Genomic DNA, 25713 nt, shown 5'->3' on the forward strand with positions numbered 1-25713 from the left:
TAAAATACCACTTGCATAATGTCTCACCAGCAGTCTCTCTCTCTCCCTCCCTCCCTCCCTCCCTCTCTCTCTCTCTCTCTCTCTCTCTCACACCACACACACTAGAGATTCTGACTTGGCCTACTTTAGGTGTTCAGGGAAAAAGCGGCACCACTCAGTATGTGAACTAGGCATGCTGATTTTCCTGCATATGCACATCTGTTTTTGTTATTTTTAATCAACAGAAAATGGAACAAAATAAGAATAATAATAAAGATCTATCAAAAAAAAAAAAAAAAAAAAAAAAGAATGACAGAAGTGTATATCTCTCAGCCAGGAGCCGGTGGGCCTATCCAGGAGTCTTGTGATACATTATCAGTAGAATGAAAGCACACAGATAAGGTGCAGAGATTATGTTTAGGGGTGCTGTTTATTTCCTGATAAAGCAGAGAGCATACATTCTAACATTGCCTCACTGGGGTGTGCCGCTCCCTGCGCGCACCAGCTGATGGCAATGGAGGGAAAAAAAAAAAAACGCAGAAGCACCTTGAAATAAAATATGTTTGAAAATGAATTCAGAAGTAACTGCGCCCCACCCTTCAGACCGAATCCCTCGGCCTGTGTAAATAAGCCATTGATGGTTGTCACAGAACTGTTACACTGGCCAGGACAGATGAAGACACAGGCTGCTGCCTGGGCTGCCGCTGCTCACTGTAATTGCAATCTTTCAGACGGGAAATGGCAAATTGCTCCTCTCATCATTAGCAACCAGCTAAGACAGAAAACAGACATGCAAGCCTGCAAACATAATTATAATGACATACTGGAAGGCAGACGAACTGCTATGGAACACATCTGGGGCTTTCATGAGACCACGGCAGACTGACCAAACAGGTCTGGCCTGGGGACCAGAGCGTGTTTTGTGTTTTTTCTCCCTCGCATGTGTGACTGTTTAAATTCAGATCCCGGCAAGTGGTCTGTGCCGTGTTTACCTAGCAACAAGCAGGGCAGACTTACTTGTACAGGCCACAGACGGAGGGTCAGAGAGTGCTCGGTAGTAACCGTCCTCGCAGTCGCAGCGCCAGGAGCCCTCGCGGTCATTGAAGCTGTGCGCTGGACACCGAGAGCACTGAAGGTCCTGGGAGGAAGACTTGTAGAAACCACGACCGCATGCTGTGGAGGGAAGAAGAAGAAAAAAAGAATAAGGCCACAGGAAAGAGAGGAGGAAAAAGACAAAAACAAGTTCTAAACCCTGCTTGTATAAACAGTATAATATGAGGATCTCACCCCCCAAATCTCTGCATGACGAAATTTCAGCTGGAAAATGACACAATTTTTTCTCCAGAAAAGCCACAGTTCATATTGCACAAGTGCACATTTGTGTTTAATCATTTTAGTACAAATTAATTTGATACACGGCAAACTTGTGGCCAGACAGTATCCCAGCAGTTCTGGTCAAAATGGGTGGGGGGCATTGGATGTATTCACACATTAGGGAGTTACCCATGACCTCCCTAATGTGTTATACAGCAAAGCTGAGGAAGAACAATTTTAATAGAGAACCACTCCTAAATTCAACAGGTACCTGGAATTCTCATCAGCGATTTTTATTTGGTAAACCCCAGCTGAGCCAGGTTCACACAGGATTATATTCACTGATGATCTCAGCAGTTACAACAAATCACTGAATGTCTCGGGGTGATTTTAGTCTAGCACAAACACGGTCTGGAAAAAAGTCTTCGCTTCACACCTGAATTCCCATCATGAGGAGGGCATGACAGAACAAACCATTGTGTTCACATCTTGAAGCAGCCTCATATTTGAATGAACCAGTCCCCCCCCCCCCCGGGCTTCATCAAGCAGGCTGAGCCATGAAACAGCATCATGTCGAAGCATTCGCCCAGGGATAAACTACAACCTCTCACTTTGAGGGGAAAATAACAAGGCTATTTTTATTCTGATGAATCCTCAGGTCAGTAAAGGGGTCTGGCTTGTTTATAACAAGTCCTGTGTCTGAGGGGAAACATTCTTCTGCAGAGCACAGAGACAAGCAAACATATCGAGCATGAGCGCATGGATCATTTCAACATTTTACCTTTGTCCAACAATGTACACAAAGCTAAGACTGATATGACTAATCAAGAAAAGAATCATTGCTGTCTGTGTCTTAAACCCAACTAATTCACTCACTCACCATTTTTTAGTTACAATTTATTCTCAGGAAGTAATGACAAAGACTGAAAGCTAACTGAAGACAAATACAGTGATTCAGAGCAGCCTCACTGTGAATCATATGCATTTGCAGAGTTAATGTTTAAATACTAGCAAGGAGTAAAATGTCTATTCTGGGTCTGGCTATTTTAGCCTCGAAGTCAGCTAATCCACAGTGACCGACTGTGGGTGCAAAGCAGAGCTATGCAGCCTGGCGCAAAGCTGCAATCTAGGCCACGTGATTTCTAAAACACTAAATAGCTCTTCATGAAAACTATCAGATTATAGAAAAATGCATTTTTCATGAGCCACTAGAGGAAACGAGCAATGATTTCATATTGGGTTTCCTCCATTACAGATCTCAGCTCAGCTCTGTGTTTTTAATGTAATTTAAGCACCACCTCTTGTGACAGGTCAGGAATGAGATGCAAAGAGGAGTCCAGGTTCTCTCACTTTAACACTTCCAGAGCGGCATGAAGAGGAAGCCGAGGATCAGAGTATCCCCATTTCAAACTGCAAGAAAGCCGTGTCATTCTCCATTTATCTCACTGTCGCAGCCACATGAAACAAGAACTTTGTTTTTTCCAAGAGGAAAAAAAAAGATGAAAAACATGACTTTATCTCTAATCTCCTTTTCCTTTTTGGACTAGTAATTGAAAACAGAGCAGTGCGGAGGCTGCGAGCAGTGGTTTAAAATGCTGACCAGGTGAAACATTCACAGTCCACAAGTGTTTAATCATCATATTTAGCAGCTTTTTACTGTATGTACAGTTCTGATGAGTGGACAAACAGTAAAGTAAACCATGACTAACGACAGTATCTGATACGTGTGTAAACACTCCAACATGCATTTTGATAATGACACTGAAGGGCTTTTTTCCAGCAGCTTAAAGACTGGCTGGATCCCGTTTAAGACACTGCGTTCCCCCCACCACACCGTGCTGTTTAAACATTCTGATAAGCCAGCAAGTCTGTTTGCCTTTGGGTTTTTGAGAGCTCATCTGCTGGGTGGCCGACATGCGGAGGGGGAAAGCCTGGTAGGGACCTGGCCTATCTTCAACGCACCCACCACTCCAGCAAACGAGGGGATCCACAGTACAGATTAGAGCAAGTACAAAGTACTGTGAAGGAGAGGGGCATTATTTAGATTTTCACAGGCCTAACAAAAATCCTCAATATGTTTTTTGACCTGCAAAAATCTGAATAATGTTTTGCTCATGCTTCTGTGTTGCCACAGCAACAACTGCACCTGTGGGTGGCCCTCACAAATCAAAATCAAATCAAAACTAAACTGCTAAGAGGTGTTTCCCTCCACCAGTGTTTTTAACCTCTTCATCACGAGGCCTATTTTTTCTGCCTCCTGTCCAAAATGACTACGCCCAAAATAAATGGAGTATATCTTCACAACTACAAGGGCAGTATGTATAATCTTGGTCTCAAAAGAAAGCTAAGACATGTGAGATTATTAAGATACGTGTTACTTTATCAGAGTAAATTCACCTTTCCAGAGGGAAGTAAAGCCAAAGGTAGTATATGGCAGGAAGAGTGCATACTTCACTCTAAAACCTTCGTCTTCATGCAACAACAGCAAAGGTAAGACATACTTTATGGTTGTGTGAAGTTTTTTTTTTTTTTTTGCTACTCTTTGGCTGCTAGCTCATCAAGTTTTCGTCGCAGCTTGTTTGTGGTTAGCTTGAAGTGGTGAAATTAGCAGAAGCACTAAAGTGGACATGCGCTGTTTTCCTGTTTTTGTTACGTGCCCATATAATTGCTTGGGCTTTGAATTGTGTTTTCGTTTGCATGGCAAGGCTTGGTAGAGGCTTTTAGCTGAGTTTCTCCCTGACATTTTGGATATGCTACATGCTACGATTGGTGCTTCCTAGCGTGCGCATAGATCGTTAAGGTTAACCTGAGGTGCTACAATTTCATTTAAGTGAGACGTAACATCAGTCCTCATTTTCTGGTCCGGTCTCCTTGAAATGTATTTAAAGTTTAAACATACAAACAATTTTTTTATAATCGACATCGTTGATTATGTCGACTGATCATTTCCGCTCTTGCTGGCACCACTGCTAATGGAACTGCCGGCTTGTTTTTAACCTGTATGATTGTCTGACTGTCTTTCTTGCCTCGACTGAACTTCACTCTCACCATGTTGCCGTGTTCCCCATTCTGAGAAAGTACTGCAGTAAATTCACTGGTTTTATCATTTTTAGAAATGATGGCCAGAACTATAAAAATAAGGCCTCCATTCTGATTAAACTGCACTTGTCCTTTAACTCATGCTCAGAAATGCAGTTCATTTTCCGTGTTTTCTTCAGTGACAGTCCATGTGTTTATCGGTGCATCCGACTGGCTTTGGCACCCGGAAATGTTTACAGAAGCAACAAGGCGGCAAATAAGGCCTCAAAAATCAAATGTCTGTATGACACAGGCACCTAAGTGTTTCTGCAGCTCTCCCCACCACCGGCAGTGCATTGAGTGACAAGTACAAACACAGCCTTCCCGGCCCGGCATTCCTCTCCCAGCGACTGCACACTGACTTGCTGCTGGCGAGTTCCCGTTCCTGGCACCAGATGCTGAAAAGAGTTCGCTCTCAGTCTGAGACACTGAGATGGGATGATAGTGAGTGAGAGGTTCTTTGTCAACTGTCCCTGCAGCACCACTTTTCCTTCTGAGTGGAAATATCTACAAAGCAATTACACCAAGTCTGTTTATCCAGTAGCCTCTCTATTGACAAAATGACTGACACCTTACTGGCAAACACTGACGCACAAACATGTTAAAACACTGTACAAAACCCTGGACTCTTTACAACCTGCACTGACTTCGACAAGAGGACTTACAGTCCAATGTGTAATTGTTTTTGAAAGGATGAAGTGTATAACTCCCTGAAAACGGGCCAATTTATGTAAGTCTGGTCTTCTTCAGACACAGATAAGGAGCAGCTAATGGCTTGTGCTTGTTGACACTCAGCGGCAGACACAACAGCCAGCTTATTTACGACACTGAGAAATTAGTCAGTCCTTTAGAGAAGTGGGTTGAGGTTTCACAGACCAAAAAAAAAAAAAAAAAAAAAAAAAAAAAAAGTCTTACATTCCAGCCAGCTCCTCGGCAGGCTACAGAACCAGCATCTGTAATTTCCCTTCCAGTGGTCAAGCACTTTCATTCAGCGATGCGTGGGGGGACAAGCTGCAGTCAGCAATTTTATACAGAGAGTGGAAGAGGAGCCTGAGAAAGGAGAGGTCCACAGAGTAGTGGGATAGAGATAATCAAATGCTCCTGTGACTGTAGTGTCTCAATCACAGCACACACTGGCCCAGTGAGTAAAACAAAGTCGCCTTATCTTATGCAGACATACATACACAAAAAAAGGGAGAACGGATTTCTGTATTTTTGTAAGATCTCCGTTTATTTCTTTTTATTCTCAGCTGAGCTTCTTAACATTCTTGAATTACATCCAATTTCTCTCATGCTTTGGCAGTGTCATGACACTCTGGGTGAGGGACAGAGAGGGAGGATGGGTGGGGAGGAGAGGGGGGGGCAGTGCCGCGATGTCTCTTTATGCGACAGCCTGGCATATCCCTTCCTGGCCAAAACAGAAAATAATTATTTTCCCTGTCTGAGGGTGACGCCGTGGCACCATTTTATTCCCTCAGTTAATTTTGTGCCTTTGCTGACAGATCAGATTCAAATTCTGCCCTTTTCTGTTTCTTTTTTCTGTTTTCCGTTTGCTGTGTAGTTTGCTGCTTTTCTATGTCTGTGCTGGGACTGGTTACAAAAAGTAAAGAAAGTAAAGAATCAATCAAAGTGTTGTTCTGGTATTGTACAGTGTCAGTATCACAAAACTTCTGACGATTCCCTGTCTTAGAAAAACTGAAGACTGAAGTGTCCTTGCTTGCTTACAACCCACAAATCCAACCAAGGTTACAATCCTTATTACTACTTGGCTCGGAGGGGACTGGCTTGTCCAAGTGGGGCAGCTGGGATATTGAGTTTCGCCCCATCTGTCTCAATATTGCTGCAGACGGGGGGTCGAAGTGAGCTGCAGTGTGGGAATGCAGGAGATTCCCTCTGTTTTTTGCAGACTGCCAGAGCCAGAGTGAGACTGACTGGCCGGGGCTTTTCTGTCTCTACGGTGCTAGGATGATGAGTCCTGTCAGGGCCAGGCCTTCCCCCTTCTCGGCCTGCCCTCCCGTCCAGCCTGATTATGTGTTAAATCCGCCCATGTGTCGGGATGGATGTAGAAAGTAATGCGCGCTGAAGGGAGCCGAGTGGGGCTGCGGAGACCCGGAGAGAACAGCCTGCAGATAGCACCCCATTAGAGTGATAAAGAGGCAGAGGGAGGAGAGCGGCCGACAGGACCAACATGCAGGCCCCGTCGCTGATGAATGCCAGGTGGAACGGGTCAAGCGTGATAAAGGAAACAGTTCATTTTCTTATTTCCAAAAAATACCATTGCTTTCCGTAAAGCTACTGCTAGTCTGATAGGGAAATGTCTTTCTAAATATCAACTCTAAACACAGGCCTGGTACGATGAGGAGCCTGTCGTCTGTGGTTTTTATAAGTATATTTCCCCCTTGCATCTTTTCCTCTGTCTCTGTCTGATTCTCACCCAATGCACAGCTACCCTCTGAGGGTTTGATATTGTTTGAAATGTTCCTACTTCTATACAGTTTACAGAGATTTGGTATCAAATCAAAAATGGAACTTTTTTGCAGTACAGTACAGCAGGTTGTCCACTAATCAGAGGGTATATATATATATATATATATATATAGCACACCACATACATTGCTCATTGTTTTTGGCTTCTTGGCATGTTTATCTCTCCATACAGTGTCTGAGACAATAGTGCTATGGACACATTTTGGTTGTTGCTGAAAGCATATATTTGATACATAAAATATATATGCTACATACACTGTAAAAAACAAAGGCATTTCCCCCCTCAAACTTGTCATTACACTGCAATCCAGTGTTAATACTGCCATGAACGTTCTCTGTCAGCTATTTCAAAATGCCCTGTGTCTAGTTGGATGTTCAGACAACCATGAAATGCTATTTAAAAACCCAACTCCTGCGTTATGTTTTTCAGTTTTACTTTCAGGGCATACGATTAGGACCATGACCGTACGTTGCGATTATACAGAAGGATGTCAATAGCTCACACAGAGCTTATTTCTTATGCATTAATGTAGCCTCGGGCCCATGTGTGTAGCTTTTATTAGATGTGACTTATGTTCTTTGCCTCAATAAATAGGCCCTGGTGTGGACATTCATCAGAGTGTGTTTACTGGCATTTTATGCATGCTGAACTATGGCTGCATCACTTTTACGGACTAAAGCCTGTGGTGTTTTCCCCTGCAATGTATGAGGCAGTACATCTTGTGAGTAATTTCAGAGCAACACGGGCAGGCAGACCTGGGAAAAAATTCTAGCTGAGTACATTTCTTCTACTTGAAAAGCCAAAGGACAGCTCAACTGATCTCACCATGCAGGTGATGTGTGGACTTGTGTAGCTGCCAAAGGTTTTGGAGAAATCCAGCGCACATGGAATGAAGGAAGACATGAATTATTTCTTCACCTTACTGCAGCTCTTTGCATCAGCTAAACTGTATTTAGGAGTATTCTAATATTATGCTAAATAATTCTTTTGCTTTACTGTTTTAATTTTTCACATATATGTACATGTCTTGTTTTTCAGTCTGATCACAGGAGTAACAAAGGCAGCAGCAGGTGTTTGTTTTTTTTTTCTTCTTCCTCCAAGTGCACTGCACCACTCTAAATCTTCTTTTTTTCTACCAATAAAGAGAGAGAGAGTTTTTGCCTGCAGACATGTTAATCTCCTGCTTATGAGAAGCAAGGTGCCGACCCAGCGCCGGGAAACAGTGGCAGAACACACAAAGAAAAGGAAAAGAACTGAGGTGGTGCTGAAAATCTCTTCACAGGGTGGAGAGAGAGTTTCTCAATGTCAGACCCCTTCCAGACAAGCTCACCAACCACGTCCAGTGGGCTTGGTTACAACAGAGGAAGCTAGGACATAGTTACAATGAAGCTAAAGAAGAGAAAAAAGAGCCACTAAAACATGTTAAAGAATCTGATGTCATAATGTGCTACATCCTCCCTCCACCCCACACATATTTGGAATGACTCTCTCTGGCTGCTGCTGCACTCCACACATACAGACAATCAGTCCATTCAGCCGAGGTACCTGTGCTTAGCAGGAGATAAGTAGCTTTCCATGAGAAACAAAGAGAAGATTAGCATTCCCTTACACTATGTTGGAGGGCATGCAGCTTTGCCCTCTAAGCAAAGAAAACCCGAAGGAAATGCCTGCTTGGCTGTGCACAGCACAGATCAAAGCCAGACACTGATTAAGTTATACTAAAATCTAAGCAAATGCTGCTGCTGTGGTGCTAAAAGTGAGTCCAGAGAGTGTACCCTAAAACTGAGACAATATGGAACAGGAAACCAATGAAGAAATTATCAGGTCCAGTAATCTCCACTGATAAGATTATCATTGAGAAACCAGTAACTTTAACGCTAATATGTTTTCATTTTGGCATCTGCCAACGAAAACCATTTCCATCCATCCATTAGCACCATATCAGAAATAATCTCCGTCCATACTAACACACCTGTAAACACATGAATATTCACGTTCACTGGGGATGCACGTGGCGCTGTAAACAGGAAGCTAACCATCTACTCTGCAGTTGGTCGCTTAGCTGCAGAAAATACTATGAATGACATTTCACTGTTGTGCAGATAAATTCTTCACAACAGCTGCAAGCAAAGACACCGAGTCAGTGACCTGTACATTGACCACTTCAGCTGAGGCTGAATCGGGTCACGTGCATGACAGAAGCATGACAAATCAAAGAGGGGTACATCATGATTGATAACATCCAATCGAGAAGCAAACACTGGTGTTGGCATGACTGTTATGGGCTTGAAAACTCTGGAGTAGAATGGACTCCAGGCATAAACATAGAAACAGTGATGCGTTTCCAAATAAAATTAGTATCCTCATAGGAATTAATGGGCTAGGGGGTGAGTGTGGCAGAAATAATAGTGAAGTATGAAAGTACTGAAAGACAGAGTGAAGTCTAACATCAATCTTTTCCTGTAAACCTTAATTTCCAGGATAAATGTGAGACTGTGAATCTGGCACCGTCAAACGAATGCATCTACTTAGGCTATGAGTGAAATATAAAGGAGGAGGTTATATGATCTCACACAAGACTGTTTCAGCTGCATTAGAGTCGCTGTTGACAGCAATACAAATTGCAAACAACAAACTTGAACACCTGTTTTCTCTTTCAGGTCTCCTGGTGATTTACTGCACAGATTTACAGATGGAAAACGAAGGGCATTTTAAGATTAAACTCATTACATCATTGAATTTATGGCCTCTCACTCTGCCTGAGCCGTATCTCAAGTCTGTTCTCAGTCCTCCTAAAAGGTCTCTGCTTCTTCAAGTTATCATGCAGAGTGAGCATTTTGAAATAGATTCTCAGTGACATGGAAAATGTCCCTGCCTAATCGTCTTTTGTTTAGTTCATTTAACTCACATGGAAACAGGAGAGACGGCCCTTAAGGCCAGCCAGGCAGCTACCTTTAATGGATGAGGTGGACAGCTCTGAAAGGGAGCCGTGCTAAAAGACACTGCAGATGAATCGAGGACTCTGCATTCTGGGGATGAAAGCACAGGGTCCAAAGGTCGGACCAATCCACAGCCCCCTGCAGCCCAAACGACATCGGCACTGAAAATGTCCCCAGTCAGCAACTGAGCATTATCTCTGAATTGTGCCAGTGCCTACCAACCCTCCCCTCCTGACCCAGCCCCCGCCCATTCAAATCCACCACAAACTCTCCTCCAGTCCCAGAGCTGTGACAGAAAGGAATGAAACAATGTCAAACCAGCGGCTGCGGCCAGGCCTCCGTGGCCTTCCCTGACAAAAGACACTTGGCCTAAGATGACCGTGGGTGCTGTTAAAGAGTCGGTTCATCCAAATTACAAAATAAAACATATTTTCTCATTCACTCCTAGTCCTACCGAGTCAAATGTGGTCTGGGAATTTCTCACTATTTCCTGACATTTCACACAGCAAACAATTACTCAGATAATCTAGAAACTTCAGTAAGGAGAGTAATCATTAGTTGCTGCGTAACCCTAAATTTTTTCTTCTCACTCACTTCCACTCCTGTTCTGCAGAGAATGATTCATTTTACCACAACTGTCTGGAAGAAACATCAGAAACTCCGGCAACAGAGCCATCCTAAGCACATTTCAAGTTCTGCTTCCTCTGCTCTAGATGTAAGTGGGAAAAAGTGTGAAGTTATGTAATAAGTTATTGATTTTCCTCTTAAAGGAAGATTAAAGTACAGAGCCATGGTCTGAAGCCTCCCAGAAGAGCAGCTCCACTGACAACAGGGCCCTCCCTGCTGCCTCTTAAGGTGGAGGGACCCTGACCCGAGTCACATATCACTTTCACCCTCATGCCACAGGGACACAAGACCGAATACCACGGACATTCTCTTCTGACATGGAGTTCACCTGTCTGATCACATCCCTTTCAAGCAGTCAGCAAGCAATTACAAAAAAGACATCTGTGCCGCCGTTTGGATAGCTAAAAAGGGCAAAAGCTTAGAATTGCAAGAGATATGGAGGCAGGGATCGATGGAGATGTCTGAACCTGTTAGTGCAAGTGGAGATGAGGTCCGCTGCACCGTGGGGAGGGCTCTTTTGTCATGCAGGGAGAGGGGGCCGGAGAGGTGACTCTGCTGGCGATCAAGGGTCAACTGCTGCTATCATCCATCTTCCGTCTTGACAGTGTCCTGTCAGCCAGGGCGCTCACATTACTAAACACAACAGGCAGGCCTCCATTGTGGCGCTGCACTCGTCTGCAGCCATGTGTAAATGAAGTTAATATTCTCTGACCTCATGCATGGCCTAATGTGGACCCTGACGTCACCTTGGAAATAACACTATCTGACAGAAAGTCACAAAGGTCTCCCTTTTAGGGGGTTAACAAAATCCCCTACCAGTACAACTGACCATATGGCTTTGTTTGCATGAGAATGATGGTTGTTTACTTGGATTCTGTCTTTTCATATTATGCAATGCAGGGTCTCAAATTTGGATGGGCAGGTCAGATTCCAAGACCTAGACATTGATAAGCCATCACTCCCGTTTTTTTTTTTTTCCTTGCTGTCTTGATACAGAGTTAAATAGCTGGTCAGAATACCTCCATAAGATCTGTTTTAGATTGTCCCCATAGTGTTTTCTGAAGGTTTGTGTGCCTACAACAGTTGAGTGCATTGAGCTTTTCCATCAGCTGCTTGATATTCATGTATGCATGATTCAGTAGCTAAAGCTTATCAGAAGAGGGGAGAGACAAACCCATTACCAGTGACCAGACACTGGCAGCCTCCCGTCCTTCTTTAAGTTCAGCTCTCTGTGCTCAGGCTGTGTGTTTTAGATCCATCCTTACCTCAGTGATATATCTCCAAACAAAGAAACCAGCTGGAGCAGATCATTAGTAATGACAGGCCTTTTGTTTCCGTGCCTTTGCTTCAGCATATGAATAAGTACAGTTCATGTAAGTATAACGTTAAGAAAAATATTCACTAAGCCAAACGACTTTGTGAATGAGCCTCCCAGTATAAGTTGCAGCTAAGTAAAATGAGGCATTTGTATTTAATTTGACGTGTTGACAGGGCAGCTGGATTCCACAGAAAGCACTAAAGGCACCAGTTCAAGCAAGTGTGTCCCGGGAAACAACTTCTTGCTTTAACTTCTCATTTGGAAGAGCATGTTTAAAAGGGTCATTGGATGTAGGAGTAAAATAAATGTTCATTATTACAGCTTGCCAAATCACAATTTCAAACATTCCGCCTTCTCTTCATCCTCCAAGGAAGCAGCTGTGGTTTAGTCTCTACTAATGAGAGGGAACTAGATAGAGCCAAAGAACTGTACAGGAATACAGTAATATTTTACAGCCATGAAGACAACTCTGCATCTGTTCTCAGTAGTATAACTCCACTTAAGTATAACACCCTTTGACTGGCCTTTTCTGTAATTTCAACAACCAATGTTCTGGAGAAAATCACTAAACAATCATCATTTCTATAGTTTTACCCACATTCATACAGCTCAGAGAGCACAGTTTTGGGGTATGATGCGATATATAAGTAAGTACTCAGTACAGTAAGTGCAGCAAGAAAGTGAAGAATTATACCTGATAGTGAAATACAGCTACTCCTGGAACGTACTGAACATCACAATCAGAGATATGTAAAAATGACTTTGAGATGAATCTAGTGGTGTAACAATTCTGACAACAAGGCTGCAATCATGATAAAAATGCCCAAAATCTTGTATCATAATACTGAAAGACATTACTGCAAAACAAATCTACGTCTGAATCGAACCATTGGGAGAATTGTTACATGCCCGATTGAAACCCTGTAATTGTGAGACATACGGTTACAGATTCACGTATAAGCTTACATGCAGGTAAGCAAACTCATTTGTAGAATTTTCTGCAACAATTTTGGTGATAGATTAAGCATTTCTTACATGTTTTTTACAAGAATGTCAAAAAACCAAGGTTACCAATGTGAAAATGTTCTGTTTTTCTTTGTTGATGATAATAGTTTTAATATCTGCAATGTTTGGACTAGTGAATGGGCAAAACAAGACATCCTGACAATGTAATCTTGGACTCTGAAAGCTTAAAAAATAATTGGGATACAGCTTCAACTGACAGCTGTTTTAAGTTGTAGTGGTCATTATGACCACCTCTGCCTAAGGTGATATCTTCAAATATCTTGATTTGTCTGGTTAACAATTTAAAATACAAAATCATTGACAACTGAGATACAGGAGGTATTTTACTTAGATAAGCTGATCAATCCATTAATCATTTTAGCTTCTTCAAATCTCAAAACCTCACCCTAAGTGATCAATTTTAGGACACTGTCAACTGCATTGGTAGCAACATCCTAAGCAGAGAAAACCACATCTTTGTGTCTGACTGCTACCTGCCAGGCCAAGACAACAAGGAGGAAAAGCCTTGTGCTGTGGAAGAATGCTACTATTCACAAGAAGCAGACACGGGCAGTGACAGGATGAGCTCCCATCCATCAACAATTTATTTCAATCTTGAGTGATTTAGGTCCATTCGGGTCTCCTGTGGATTCTGCACACACCTGTCATTTGCATAATTAAGCTCTGGAGCAGTTATAAAAGACAGCCATTTGCTGTATAAAATTCACACCTTATCAATCAGGGGGAGCGTCAAGATGTATGAAGACCTCCTGACTCTGTTTCCTGGCTTCATTTGAAATGCTAAATGCAGTTTTTTTTCCTCCAGCCATGGTGCTGAGTGTGTTTGCCTGGGCCGCCTGGTGGCTTCCATGCACGTTAGTTAGTTGTTGTGGTCTGACCCTAACTGCTCAGGCCCTTCCCTCGGGGGGCTCAATCATCAATCAGTCTCCAACTAACTTCTGTCCAACTCCCTGACAGTCAAGATGGATGGTGCCAGCTTCTACAGGATGCTGTAGCCCCTCATTAATTCTCTTGTTAGCATGCATTGATAGCAGTAAGATACGCCCTGTTTTATCTCTTTTCCACCAAATAGGGACCTATCCTTTTTTTTGGGTGCGGGTCAACAGTTAATCATGTCGTAAGCACTAGTTATTTAGTACCACAATGATCTGATGTGTCAAAATCAGACAACATACATTCCCGGGATTGAGCAAAACAAAGAGATCAGTGTCCTCCCACAAGGGCCCTCTCTCTGTCTAAACGACTCTATGGCTCCATTGCAACCAGTAGCCAGCGCTAAACAGGACCAACGAATGAATGGGCGCTATTTTCACAACACGCACTTCTTCGCAAAATGAAGCCTGCGCAGGCTGCGGGGACACTTCAACTGGCCTTTTTCAACACCCATTGCACTGAGGCCACTGAACACAGCAGGCGGAGAAGAAGAGTGACATTTACTGCCACAGATTGCCACACAAAGAGTTAAAGAGAGACAGAGGGAGTGAGGGGCATAGGGGTGAAAGACAAGGGGTCCCTCATTGCTGACGGTGATGAATGAGTGGATCACAACACATTTCAGAGGAGGCCTTTGCATCCTCAGAGGGAGCTCCTCAGATGACATGACTGACAGCTCGACTTGCTTACGCCACCTGCACCTACCCTTAGAATATTTTACTTGGTAACCATTTTATAATTTGTAGCACTCTACAGATGCAAAAATAGGCCTGTTAAGGAGTCAGTTTGCTTACAATAAAGTGCTCATCAGATTGTTGAACTGCTTCTGAAATCCCCTTTTGGATGACAGAACTTGGAACACTATGATGGACAACTGAAAGAAGTTTTTCCATGAGGGCGTGAAGTGAGAACAAACCAACAGAAAATGTGTTTGAAAAGTTAAACTGATGTGGCACTAATCCCTAAAAGCCTCACTATGCTTCAAGCAAAGTGCCTGACAGAATAGGTGTAAATGTTTTTGCCTTTAGATACCTGTTTGGACGACAATTCATCCAAACCTTTTTGTTTCTGAACCCTCAACAGTAGAGAACTACAGTAAATAGCATCACCGATGACATGTGCTATGAGACCAAATCCCCTCAGCTGAAAGATGATGTCCTTTTACAGCACTAAGACAAGTTAGTCCAGTGTCTAAAAGCCAGGGTCTCAAATTTTTAATGGTCACAGCCACTTGGACTTATTGCTTTGCTGTTCAGTTGATAGAAATAGTCTGAATAGCTTTTAGATTGTTCTGCGGAAACTACTGAATGGACAATTTAATGTCAGTGGAGCTGCTGGAAGAAGTGCTGATGGTGCACCATGATTCTCATTTTATTTAGATTAACTACCCCTTAATACAAAGGCTTCTCATGCCTCAGTGGAGATAAAGCTCATAAAGGTGCAGTATCAAGACTGGAACTGATCCACATACACATTAAGGAACCTTGTTCCTCAGGCTTTAAACAACCTAAAGATAGGTTCACTGCACCGCTTATATCTACAGATATTTATTTTAATTGACACATGAACAGATTAATTAATAGAGACGTGCAACAGTCTTCTGTTCTGAGAGGTTTGCATCAAGAAATAATAAGAAAAGGTAGCTAAAATTACTTTGACAATCCAGAGGTATTGGCTGTTATGCTGCATCGCTCTCCCTGTGGAAATAAATCATGGGCTTTCTTTCCACCTAAGGGCACAACTGGATCTTACATCTATGCATATTAAAACAACAAGAACAATAAAAAAGAGCTCTGTGGGGTTGAATCAGCGGTAGACTGCTAACATTAGAGACATAGCACAACTTGAGGCGGGCTGTGTTGCTCTAAATTACATGGCCTAATATATTTCATTAACACACCTCCCTCAGAGGGGTCCCTAATGGTTGACAGCGTGGCATAAAAGCTTGTCTGCCAGGGACACTAATTTGTTCTTAGACGCATTCCGTTCAATTATTACTGGCTGCTGCTCCTCATAAGCTGCTTAGATTGAAGCTGCCCTCTTTGCAAAAAAAAGACTGCTTTGCTGACAAGGCAGGCCACTTAAGTTCTGTGACCTAAGTCACCCCCTTTTAATCCATAGTGATTTTTATCTTTAAAATCAGGTGGCCACTGGAGTCTTTAGAGTGACAGAAAGCGTGTTATTGTTGCTTGTAGTTGCACAATCCAGCACCACAACAACATATAACTGAGCCACAGCTAGGCTGCATTTGACCTTCCTGTTAGGCTCCTTCATAAATATCCTGAGGCCTAAATGCCACAGTACAGCGGCTATTTGTTTCTCTTTCTGTCAGGGTCATTTGGCCGGGGCAGATACTGAAAGACTGGCTGGACTTCCTCTAGACCTGTGTATTCTGCTAGTGATTGTCTTGGCTCCCCGCCAGTAAGACAGAGAGGAGCGTTTGATCCGAGGAGCTAAACTCAAGTTATTATTTAATCCCAGAGTCAACAGAATCATGCCTATAAATTAAGCGCCTCGTAATCAATTAACACAGATTCCAGTTATTACACTGAGGATGTTTGGCCTCAATACTTCATCCATCTTTACTGCTGTCAAATCAGCTGCTTAATTCCCATTTGCCAACACAACTATTCAGTCAACTATGCCTAAATTGTCATCTCCCTGCTTTGTATAATTAAATCACAAATACTCCCCAGTTTATTGCCTGTTTTTTTGGGTTTTTTTTTTTTTCCGTTTTTCTTGGCACACCTTTGTTGTGTGAAATCCAGGATGTCCCTGACTGACTGCTAAAAGGTAAAACATCCAGAAACAACTCTGGGAATGCTTATGAGTAAATTCAGTTATTAGTAAAAAATATGTTTCTTTCTGACAGTGACAACAAAAAGCACAGACACTCACGTTCACACGCATCTCCTTTCTGATGAAATCCAGCCTTGCATATACATTTCCCAATGGGCACCAGCCATTCCCCCTCGGCACTGCAGTGCATCTTGGGAGAGTTGTCGGCCTCCTCCTCGGCGTCGCTCACACACATGCCCTCAACCTCCACCAGCGAGGAAAACTCTGATCCCGTCACGGTGTCTGGGAACGTGGCCAGGTTCTCAATGATAGACCAACACTTCTTGTAATAAACTTTGACAGATACCAGGGCGATGCACGCCCCAACATCCTGGAAGGCCAGGTAGAAGCCCCGCCTGGACAGGGGGCCAATTATGCGCACTTCTGTATTCAGCTTCATCTTCCTCTCGCCCAGGTCACCCTGAGTGAAGCTTTCGTCCGCAGCGATCGTGTCAATTTTCACGTACTGGTTCTCCCGTAAGCTCCTGCCCACCTCCGAATCTGTTTCCTGGTAATACAAGTTGAACGTCTCCTTACAAGTGCCCACCACACCGGGTAGACTGTTACAATCCCTCAAGGTGAACTTCAGTTCCACAAAAATTCTCTGAGCATCGCCCTTCTCTATCCAGTTAGTCCGAAGCCAGTTATTCTGATTGGGCTCCATGACTTGGCAAACCTGGTAAGTGCGGATGGGTGTGTAGTTCTCATCTAAGCCGCTGATTTCTTCCCACTGCAAGAAGAGAACACTTCTTATAATGAATCCATCCATTAGGGAACATCACCATGTTGAATTTACATGAAAAAATGTCTCTCTCTCATTAGATGGATGTCGAATGAGTGGCAACCAAACCAAACAGGAGATGATTACATTGTAATGGATAAGAAATAGGTATATAAAAAAATATCATTTCAGACAGAGCTCTATGTAATAAACTGCAGGAATGAATGGAGATTAGCAGCTACATTTTTTTATCTCACAAACACATCTTTACAGAATGATTTTGCTCCATTTATCTGCTTCTGTTCACATTATTTATTTAAAAGCTTTCTCACAGCCTGCTTTTAATCAGACTCGCAAGTTGGAAGTGGTCGGCTTCAGGCCTTTGTGCTCTGAATGCCAAAAACCAGGAGAGTTTAGCGGCAGAGACATCCTCCTGTATTCTTTATCTTATGTTCTGGGGAAAAAAGACGTGTGTGAGCAAAGAAATATGGTGCATGGATCCATATGTATATTTCAAACCTACTTACAAAATTATTATTCCTATGACATATGTGGGACATCAGGGGGAAGCTGGAAGAATTATAGATATGGAGTAGCCTAACATCCGCGTGCCTGTGATGCAGATATTTTGCAGACTTACCCCATTGGGAGGATAGGAGATCCACTCAAGTTCTGTCTGCTGTGCCTTGGAGTCCAGCAGAATCACTGGTGACAGGAAACCAAGAGGCAGGTGGTTAAATCTCACCGGGGCACGGGGCTGGGTGTTAGTGACAGGCCACATATCTATATCTATAGCGCATATGCTCATGACCTAATTTCTACCAGCAGCGGCTAAAATAAAAACATGCAATAAGAACATAAACGCTGCAGCAGCGTCTGCAGGGGGAACTTTCTGAGAGACAGATTAAGAGACTGACACTGAGCACAAAGAAGAAATAAAGAGTCCTGGACGCAGACACACGTTGGACTGTGGTGGGAATAATTACGCACACGATTTACGCGTATTAAAGAAATGACTTATTATTGGTTTAATTTAACGCAACAGTTTATTAAAACTCATTTTTGAAGTGGAAGTTATGTGTGTGTGCTGCTTCTGTCTCCATCCCGAATCTCTCTCTCTCTCACACACACACACACACACACACACACACACAACACGCGCTCGTGTATTTTAAGCTCAGAACGGCAGAAGAAGAAAAAGTCCAGTGAAACCGTGTAACAGATGAACAGGCGGCTTGTTCGGTTTGAATCAGAAAAGATTCGACAAAACAGCTTTTATGTTCTGGAGACGTGAGGGAGCTTAAAGCGGCACCGCGGCGGCTTGTATAAAAACATCAAGTAGTTTGAATTGTATGTAAAATCAGCACACAGCTCTATTATCAGAGGGGCCAGCAGCCAGGACGCACAGGCGTAAAAAAAACAATAATGCTCGGTTATATCTTACAGGTGACTGTCTGATATGGAGGTCTGCGGAATCCCCTGTTAAAAAAAAAAAAAATGAAAATCCCTCCACCGAAGATTTTCAATTCATATCCGCCAATATATCCAGACCGCGCTGTAGTTTCGATGGTGAAAGAAAATCAATACCTGGAGAGTGACTTTCTGTTATTTTAACGTTATTTTATTAATTTAACCAACAACCTGACCAGTTAAAACTGACAGTTTTCAGGCGTTTAAATCGTCTCTTATTTTGCTGTTTTATTGTCTTAGTTCAGGTCAACTTGAGTGTCTGAGGCAGATAACGACTCCGCATCAGTCTGCTGTATTTTTCTTCCGAGAAACAAGACTAGCCAGGATCTTAGAGCTGAGGCCACTTTGGAGGAAGTAACCCTCCGAAACTGCGTCCGCGGAGACGGCTCGCTGACTCCGAGCGAGCCGCCGCTGGAGCGATCGATCCGCTGACACTACCTAGTTTGTCGCGTTAGATTGTTAATCTATAAATAGCGGGCTGGTTATGCCGATAGCTCACTGAGGCCTGGAGTGGAATAAAAACAGAAGCCCCCCCTCTGCGTCTGACCCGCGTTCCACGGCTTTTTAACTGCGGTGCGTAAAAAACAGTCCGGGCACAGACAGCGCTGTCATCCCTGCACCCCCACCCCTCCCCGCCCGGCCTCATCTGACCGCAACTGAGCAAATCTAACATCCACATTCTGAGTTATTAAAACTGCGTGAGAATTTAAAGTGGGGAGAAAAACAAGGAGGTTGTCTGCTGGATTTGTACACGTCTCTGTCAGTTCTCAAGGATGTCTCCAAACGCGATGGGATGGAAGAGTCCAAACTTTAAGAACTTACCTTCCTTCGCATTCTGTGCTTCCCCGCTGTCTACATAACAGCATAAATGAAGGCAAAATGTAATCCACAGACACGGGTTAGACCTGGAGAGCATGGTGGGGCCGCGGATTTCAATCTAGACCGTAACTCGCTTTGCCACCGACTCGCACTCTTCCCATTGACGACGCTAAACCGGCTCTATGTACAACAATCCGCTAGTCCCCCACTCAAATAGCGTCTGCTGCCGCTGGGAGGAGACTGTGGCTCCGGTGATGTCAGTCACGAACACAGGCGGAGGGATTGTCCAATAGCAACCCGGAGGAGGAAACGTCATGAAAATTGAGGGCCACTGAGCGCGCGGAGGTGGCTGGGTGTTTTTAGTAGGGGGAATGCACGGCGGAGGAAACGTTGTTACAACTTGGATCAGATATTTCTGGGTTTCTTCAGGAAAAAGGACAAGAGATGCTGTGGTCACACACACCACAGAGAGAGAGAGAGAGAGAGAGAGCATAGCTCCACAAACAACGAGCGCCACACTCTTCAAAGTTGTCTGGGTTGTTTCTTTTTCCAGCCATGTCACCTTTGAAACTTGATGATGAGAGTGGATCAGAAACACTCAAAACACATTTTCCACCTCCAGCAGAGATTTCAGTCACCTCTATGAATTATTCTCATATTTTTACTGATAAAGTCTGCGTTTCAAGAATCAGTGTTCTCACTTTCTTCCTGGGAGTTTAACTAATGTGTCACTTTCAGGATTTTCACACACAAACATACACACAGCTTTTATTTCAAGTCCTTTACTTAAGTCAAAGTACCATCTATATGTGTATGTAAATGTATGTAAAATGACTTGTTCTACAGTAAAATGTATCTATGACTGATAATCTACAGGGCATCATTAACAGTGCATCAGCAGCATTTTACTGTTGTAGCTGTTCTGGGTGGAACAAATTTTAACCACCATGAATACTGTGCATTCAGCTAGTTTAGTCCAGTGGTTCCCAAACTAGGGCCTAGGCCCCTCCAAATGGTCACAAGGTAAATCTGAAGGGAGAGGAGATGATTAATGGAAGAGGACAAAAAAAAAAAAAAAAAAACAAAGTTCTGCTTGTTTTCATTTTCTGGACTTTCTTCTAATCTTTGTTCTGTTGTGGAATATTGGATCATTAAATCTCGTTTACAGTTATTCAAGTGAAATCAACTGAGATGATTAAAGGGGAAATGTCTGTGTGGTGGAACTGCAAACAATTCATAGACATCTGAGACATGAGTCCTCTCTGTTTTTAGTAAAGGACCACAGGATGGAAATACTGTCTTGTATTTTATAAGATGATGTGTTTGTTTTTTGTCTGTCTGTTTGTTATAAATGTTAAACCTAATCTGAAATGTAAACTGTTACACCAGCTGTAAGAAGACTTTGGCAGAGTGAAAACTACAATATTTCCCTCTCACTTGTCGTGAACCTCAATTATGGGCGAGGGGCGGGATCGGATCTCCAGTCCATCGCAGGGCCAACATACACAGACAAACAACCATTCACACTCACAGTCACACCTACAGGCAATTTAGAGTGACCAGTTAACCTGCATGTGTTTGGACTGTGGGAGGAAGCTGGAGTACTCCGAGCAGGCACAGGGAGAACGTGCAAACTCCTGTTGGATTCTAATATGTGACAGTGTCTGAACATTTGAGCCTAAATATAGAATTTGATGGAGAGACAGTACATGGTGTTTTTATCTGTGGAAGGTCACCTTAAATAAAGAAAGTCCCACTGAGACAAGACATCCACACAATGGGACCTGATTCATTATTGCTCCTCTGCTTGAGGGACTTTGACCATAAAGATGCAACCACCGGGGGTCGTAAATACTGAACAAAGATAAACAAAAAATACAATTAAAGAGTCTAAAGTTAATTCCCCACTTTCTCAGATGATTTGGCATATCACTTAAAAATTAAAGCATAAAGCAGAGCTCATTATCCCTTTATACATACAGCATTTGTTGCAGGTCACTAATTAATCTCCATTACCTCAGAAACAAGCAACACAGCTGTAATTATGGCCAACAAATATTGATTAATAAACTGTGTACATAAAAATGGACAGAAGCAGACAAGGACTCACTTCAAGGTTTATTTACCTCTGATTTTCCTGTTTTTTGTTTGTTTGTTTGGCCTGTTTATTATGCAAATTGCAACTAATCCTTTTTGCCCTTGATACACAGCCAAGTCCTGCATGGAAGTGTATAACTAATGATTGCTGAATTAATCGGGATTAATGTTACCTTTATCACAAACTGTCGGCATGACACCATCACTACACCAGTCCTCAGTGTAGACTGTGTGAGAGACGGGATGACAGAGTGTTTGGTTTAACTGTGCATTCAAACACTCTGCACTGCTGTTTAGGTTCTCAATCAACAGTGTTTTAATATCCAGACGTGTTTGTTCTTCCCTCTCAGCTTTCTTTGCTTCCTGGAGACAGATACAGGCTTCATATGCAATGTTTGCTCTTTGCTTTTTAAAAGTTACAGACAAGCAGAAGCACAGTAAACATCTTAGTGCCTGTACATCCTGAGAGGATCATTCTGGTTTGTTACAATTTGGGTCTTACTTTCATAGGCTTGGCCATCTTTGATGTCAGTTATAATAACATTATAACAGAGCCAAGTTTTACTTCAGTATTGTCTTTTTGAGAATTTGGTGTCCCTGAGGAGAAGTTTACACTTTACACAGTGACACACACAAATTACACAAAGTAAGTGCGTGAGTGAAAATGCTTATTCTGATGTGCTTTAGAGTCTGTTATTTTCCAGGCTGGGAGGAAAAGCAGAATTTAGAGCATCATGTAAGGAGATTAAATTTACAGAAAACCTGACTGGTCAGATGAATCAATCAAATGAATTCAGAGTTATTTTGATGTTAAGCCAAACACTTCGTCTGAAGTTGTGCCCACCCTGCGACCAGACAGAAAGCTGACACTGGACAAATTTGCAAAAACCGATGCAAACTTCTTCAATGTTCAGTCCCAACAACCATTAACAGTTGTGACGTGCAGATAGCACCGTGCAGTTTGAAGAAGTCTGGGCACTCTTCTACTTATAAAATACTTCATGAACTTTTTGTCCTTAACTGGCTCATTGGGACCTGTAAGGAGCTGTCACCTGATGACAATTCAGAGTTGAATAAATTCTCTGACTTAAAACCTGGTCATTCAACAACCATTAGCTCCTCTAAGTAACTGACTGTGGACTTGAATATGAAGTTAACTGATGGACCACAAAACAGTGTTTCCAGTTTCTACTGTACAAAGAGTAGTTAAAGCAAACTGTGGAAGTCAAGATCTGCAAGACCAAGAAAACTTTCAGATAAACCTGGGGAGGACTGCTGATGGGTTTTGCTGGCACAGGAGTGATGGAGCAACATTTCAGGGTCTACAGGGTCTACATGGAAGAGTCATCAGAGGGAAAACTTGCATACAATCTCATCGCAAAAGTCTGCAGAGCAACATCTGGAAAAGCCAGAGTCATTGTGGAAACAAGTGCTGTGGACAGAGGAAGTTAAAACTCAACTCTTTGGCCAAAATCACCAGATGCTGTAGGAACAGCATTCCACCTTTGCCAGCTGCTCAGCATTGGGATTGTGTGGCAGCCGCTGACACAGGAAACCCTGCACAGACAGAGGTTTTAGGGGTGCAGCGGAAGTGCTGCCGAGGAACACTCCAGTCCACGAGTGAGGAAGACATCCTGCACCATCTTTGATTTTAACGTGGTTTGTATTGACTTTAATGGAAGAGACCATTCTTGGTCAGAATAAATCATCTTCTTTTGTTGGTCTGCACACAGTAGAATTTGACACTCCTAGTCTTGGGACATAAATTTATTATCATCAACAGACTAACAGCAGTATTACAGTTGTCTGCCTGCTGAACAGCATGTTTAATGCAACCTGCTGTTGATACTTTTAACCACAGCTTTTGTTCTTTATTATGTGTCATCTGTGTTTGACCAGCAAACAACTGTTCAGCAGAAAACTCTCTTAATCAATCAATTATTTAATTTTGCTCAGTATAATCCTCTCAGTATCAGTATTATATACAGTATATTCATTTAATTCAACTTGCATACTTGCATAAAATGAAAGGTAGTCTTGTTGACAACAGAGAAAAAGAAGACAGGTAGTATTTACAGAAAAGTACATAATTAGTAATACAATAAACAAATAAAGTTATTGCAAATAATAAAAGGATATTTATGGATATTTTTTACTGATTGATACAAATATTTAAACAATCACAGGACAACAATAGAAAAATGCATTTTTAACAGTAGGTTATCACTGCACTGTCTGTCAGTCAAGTATGCTAATCTTATTATTATTATTATTATTATTATTATTATGTTATTATTATGTTATTTCATTAGAGATTAGTTTAGTTTTGAGCAGATATATCACACATATCCAAATATTGAATGAATAAAGACTGAAAGCTGCATAGAAAGCAAGAAAAAGACATTCAAACACTTATAGTAGGAGTATATGTTTTGGAAAATAACAAAACTAAAAGCAAATATTGAAGTCAAGGCTTCAAAAGACACAAAAATGTAATAGTTGGATTTTCAGCATTTCCTTTATTGTTAAGGTCAATTTACTACCCCTTTCTAGGGGAGATGAATCTTAAGACCTTTGTCAGTGAATGTTTGTAAATGACTGAACAAACTCACTGTTGGAGATTGTGAGATGAATTTGAAATCCTCAGAAAGTTACTGATCTTCTTCACTGCACCAGTGATCATCCTCCATCTGAATTGTTTTAAAAAACTCTTATCATGCCTGGTGTCAATAGGAAGTGTTAGATAGAGATGGTCTCAGTGTTTAAAGGCCTTATCATTTTCAAAAGAATTTCACTGGGTGTGGAAACATGCATGAAGTAAACTAGCACATACACTGGACAATTACAGTTTATATTCCTTTCCAGAGAAATCTGTTAAACATTCATACAGTGTATTCGTCAGCAGGCAGCACTTAACTCCTCTCCCAAGTGTTTCCTCCCTCCAGGCTCAAATTACATGTCTTAGACAGAGTCCCACAGACTGCTGAGATGTGTAAAGAAGTTGGAAATACTTATGCACACTGTTGTATCTTGTTCCCATGCACCTCTCAGGCTGTGTCAGTAAATAGCAAACAAGTCATCCACAGCTGGTGGGGCTGCATGTGTGCAGGCTGATCTTGGCATCCAGCAGGCAGGGTGGGGGCAGTCTGAAGTCTGCCTGTCAGGCCTTGGAGGAAAACACCACCCAGAGCTTTAATAGCGACCATGAGAAGCAGCCCGGAGGCCCTGTCAAATGGTGGCTTGGTTGTGCACGCAGGCAATTTGTTTCTTTTTATAGATCAGTAATATGGAATGACTGTCCCATAGGAAATCTCAAGTGTTGAAAATTCAACTGGTATTGTTGTGGGGCAGCTCAAAGCCATTTGCACCTGACACCGTTTTGTTGATATAATCACATTCCTGCTGGAGCCTGACTGCGTCTCGGTGAAGTTTTAAAATGTAAAGCACCAGAGAAAGAGTAATCATTCCACACAAAATTTCCCCTGTGTTTAAACTCATGTGCCTTGGGTCGCAATTATGAAAATTGGTTCATCAGGAGACAAGGAAGTACCAGAAATCCACATTTCTTTGTGATCCAATTAGGAGATTCAAAGAGAGAAGTATGCAGTTGTATTTATTAAGCACATTTCTGTCTGGCATGTTGCTCTAGTTTTTAGTTATGTAGGTACAGCAGAAGTTTGGTGTCTTGCATCTTAGTTAATGGGTCACAGGATGTGTGATATTGCAACTTCAGAGTGAAAACAAGATATTATAAGTAACTCATTTTTGCCGCAATACAGAAGGAAAATACTTTTTTTCTTTTCTGTTTTTTTTTTTTTTTTTTTTTTTTGCTGTAATTACAGGAAGAACAGCAGCCAGGATGTAAAATGAGACACAAACAGGACTAATGGAGCCTCAAATGACTCAACATTCTCACTATTCATAAAACACAACTGCAATAATTGATGTATTCACATTAAAGACAACCACATGCGAAGACAACCCTTTTAATTCTATTTTGATACTTCCATGCAAATGAAAATTAATTAAAACACTAATTAATCAGCCCTGCTCACAAAAGACACTG

The 25713-nt window shown here is 42.3% G+C and overlaps 1 protein-coding gene across 7 annotated transcripts in view; it reads right to left on the minus strand.

Moving 5' to 3' along the window:
• epha7 (eph receptor A7) overlaps nucleotides 1-20577 on the minus strand; it is an 85649-nt gene extending 65072 nt beyond the window's left edge. For 2 of the 7 annotated variants that reach the window (XM_018699664.2, XM_018699662.2), the window contains exons 1-4: nucleotides 19554-20577; nucleotides 17902-17966; nucleotides 16601-17270; nucleotides 997-1152 (exon numbers count right to left, since the gene is read on the minus strand). In XM_018699664.2, the coding sequence (XP_018555180.1) occupies nucleotides 997-1152; nucleotides 16601-17270; nucleotides 17902-17966; nucleotides 19554-19647 (985 nt within the window). In that variant the 5' untranslated portion in view covers nucleotides 19648-20577. The remainder of the gene's footprint in view (nucleotides 1-996; nucleotides 1153-16600; nucleotides 17271-17901; nucleotides 17967-19553) is intronic. The other 5 variants (XM_018699666.2, XM_018699665.2, XM_018699669.2 and 2 more) reach the window with 3 other exon arrangements.
• Nucleotides 20578-25713: the final 5136 nt, after the last annotated feature.

Source organism: Lates calcarifer, linkage group LG7_1 (assembly GCF_001640805.2).
Source record: "Lates calcarifer isolate ASB-BC8 linkage group LG7_1, TLL_Latcal_v3, whole genome shotgun sequence".
In the NCBI taxonomy this organism is placed as follows: Eukaryota; Metazoa; Chordata; class Actinopteri; family Centropomidae; genus Lates; species Lates calcarifer.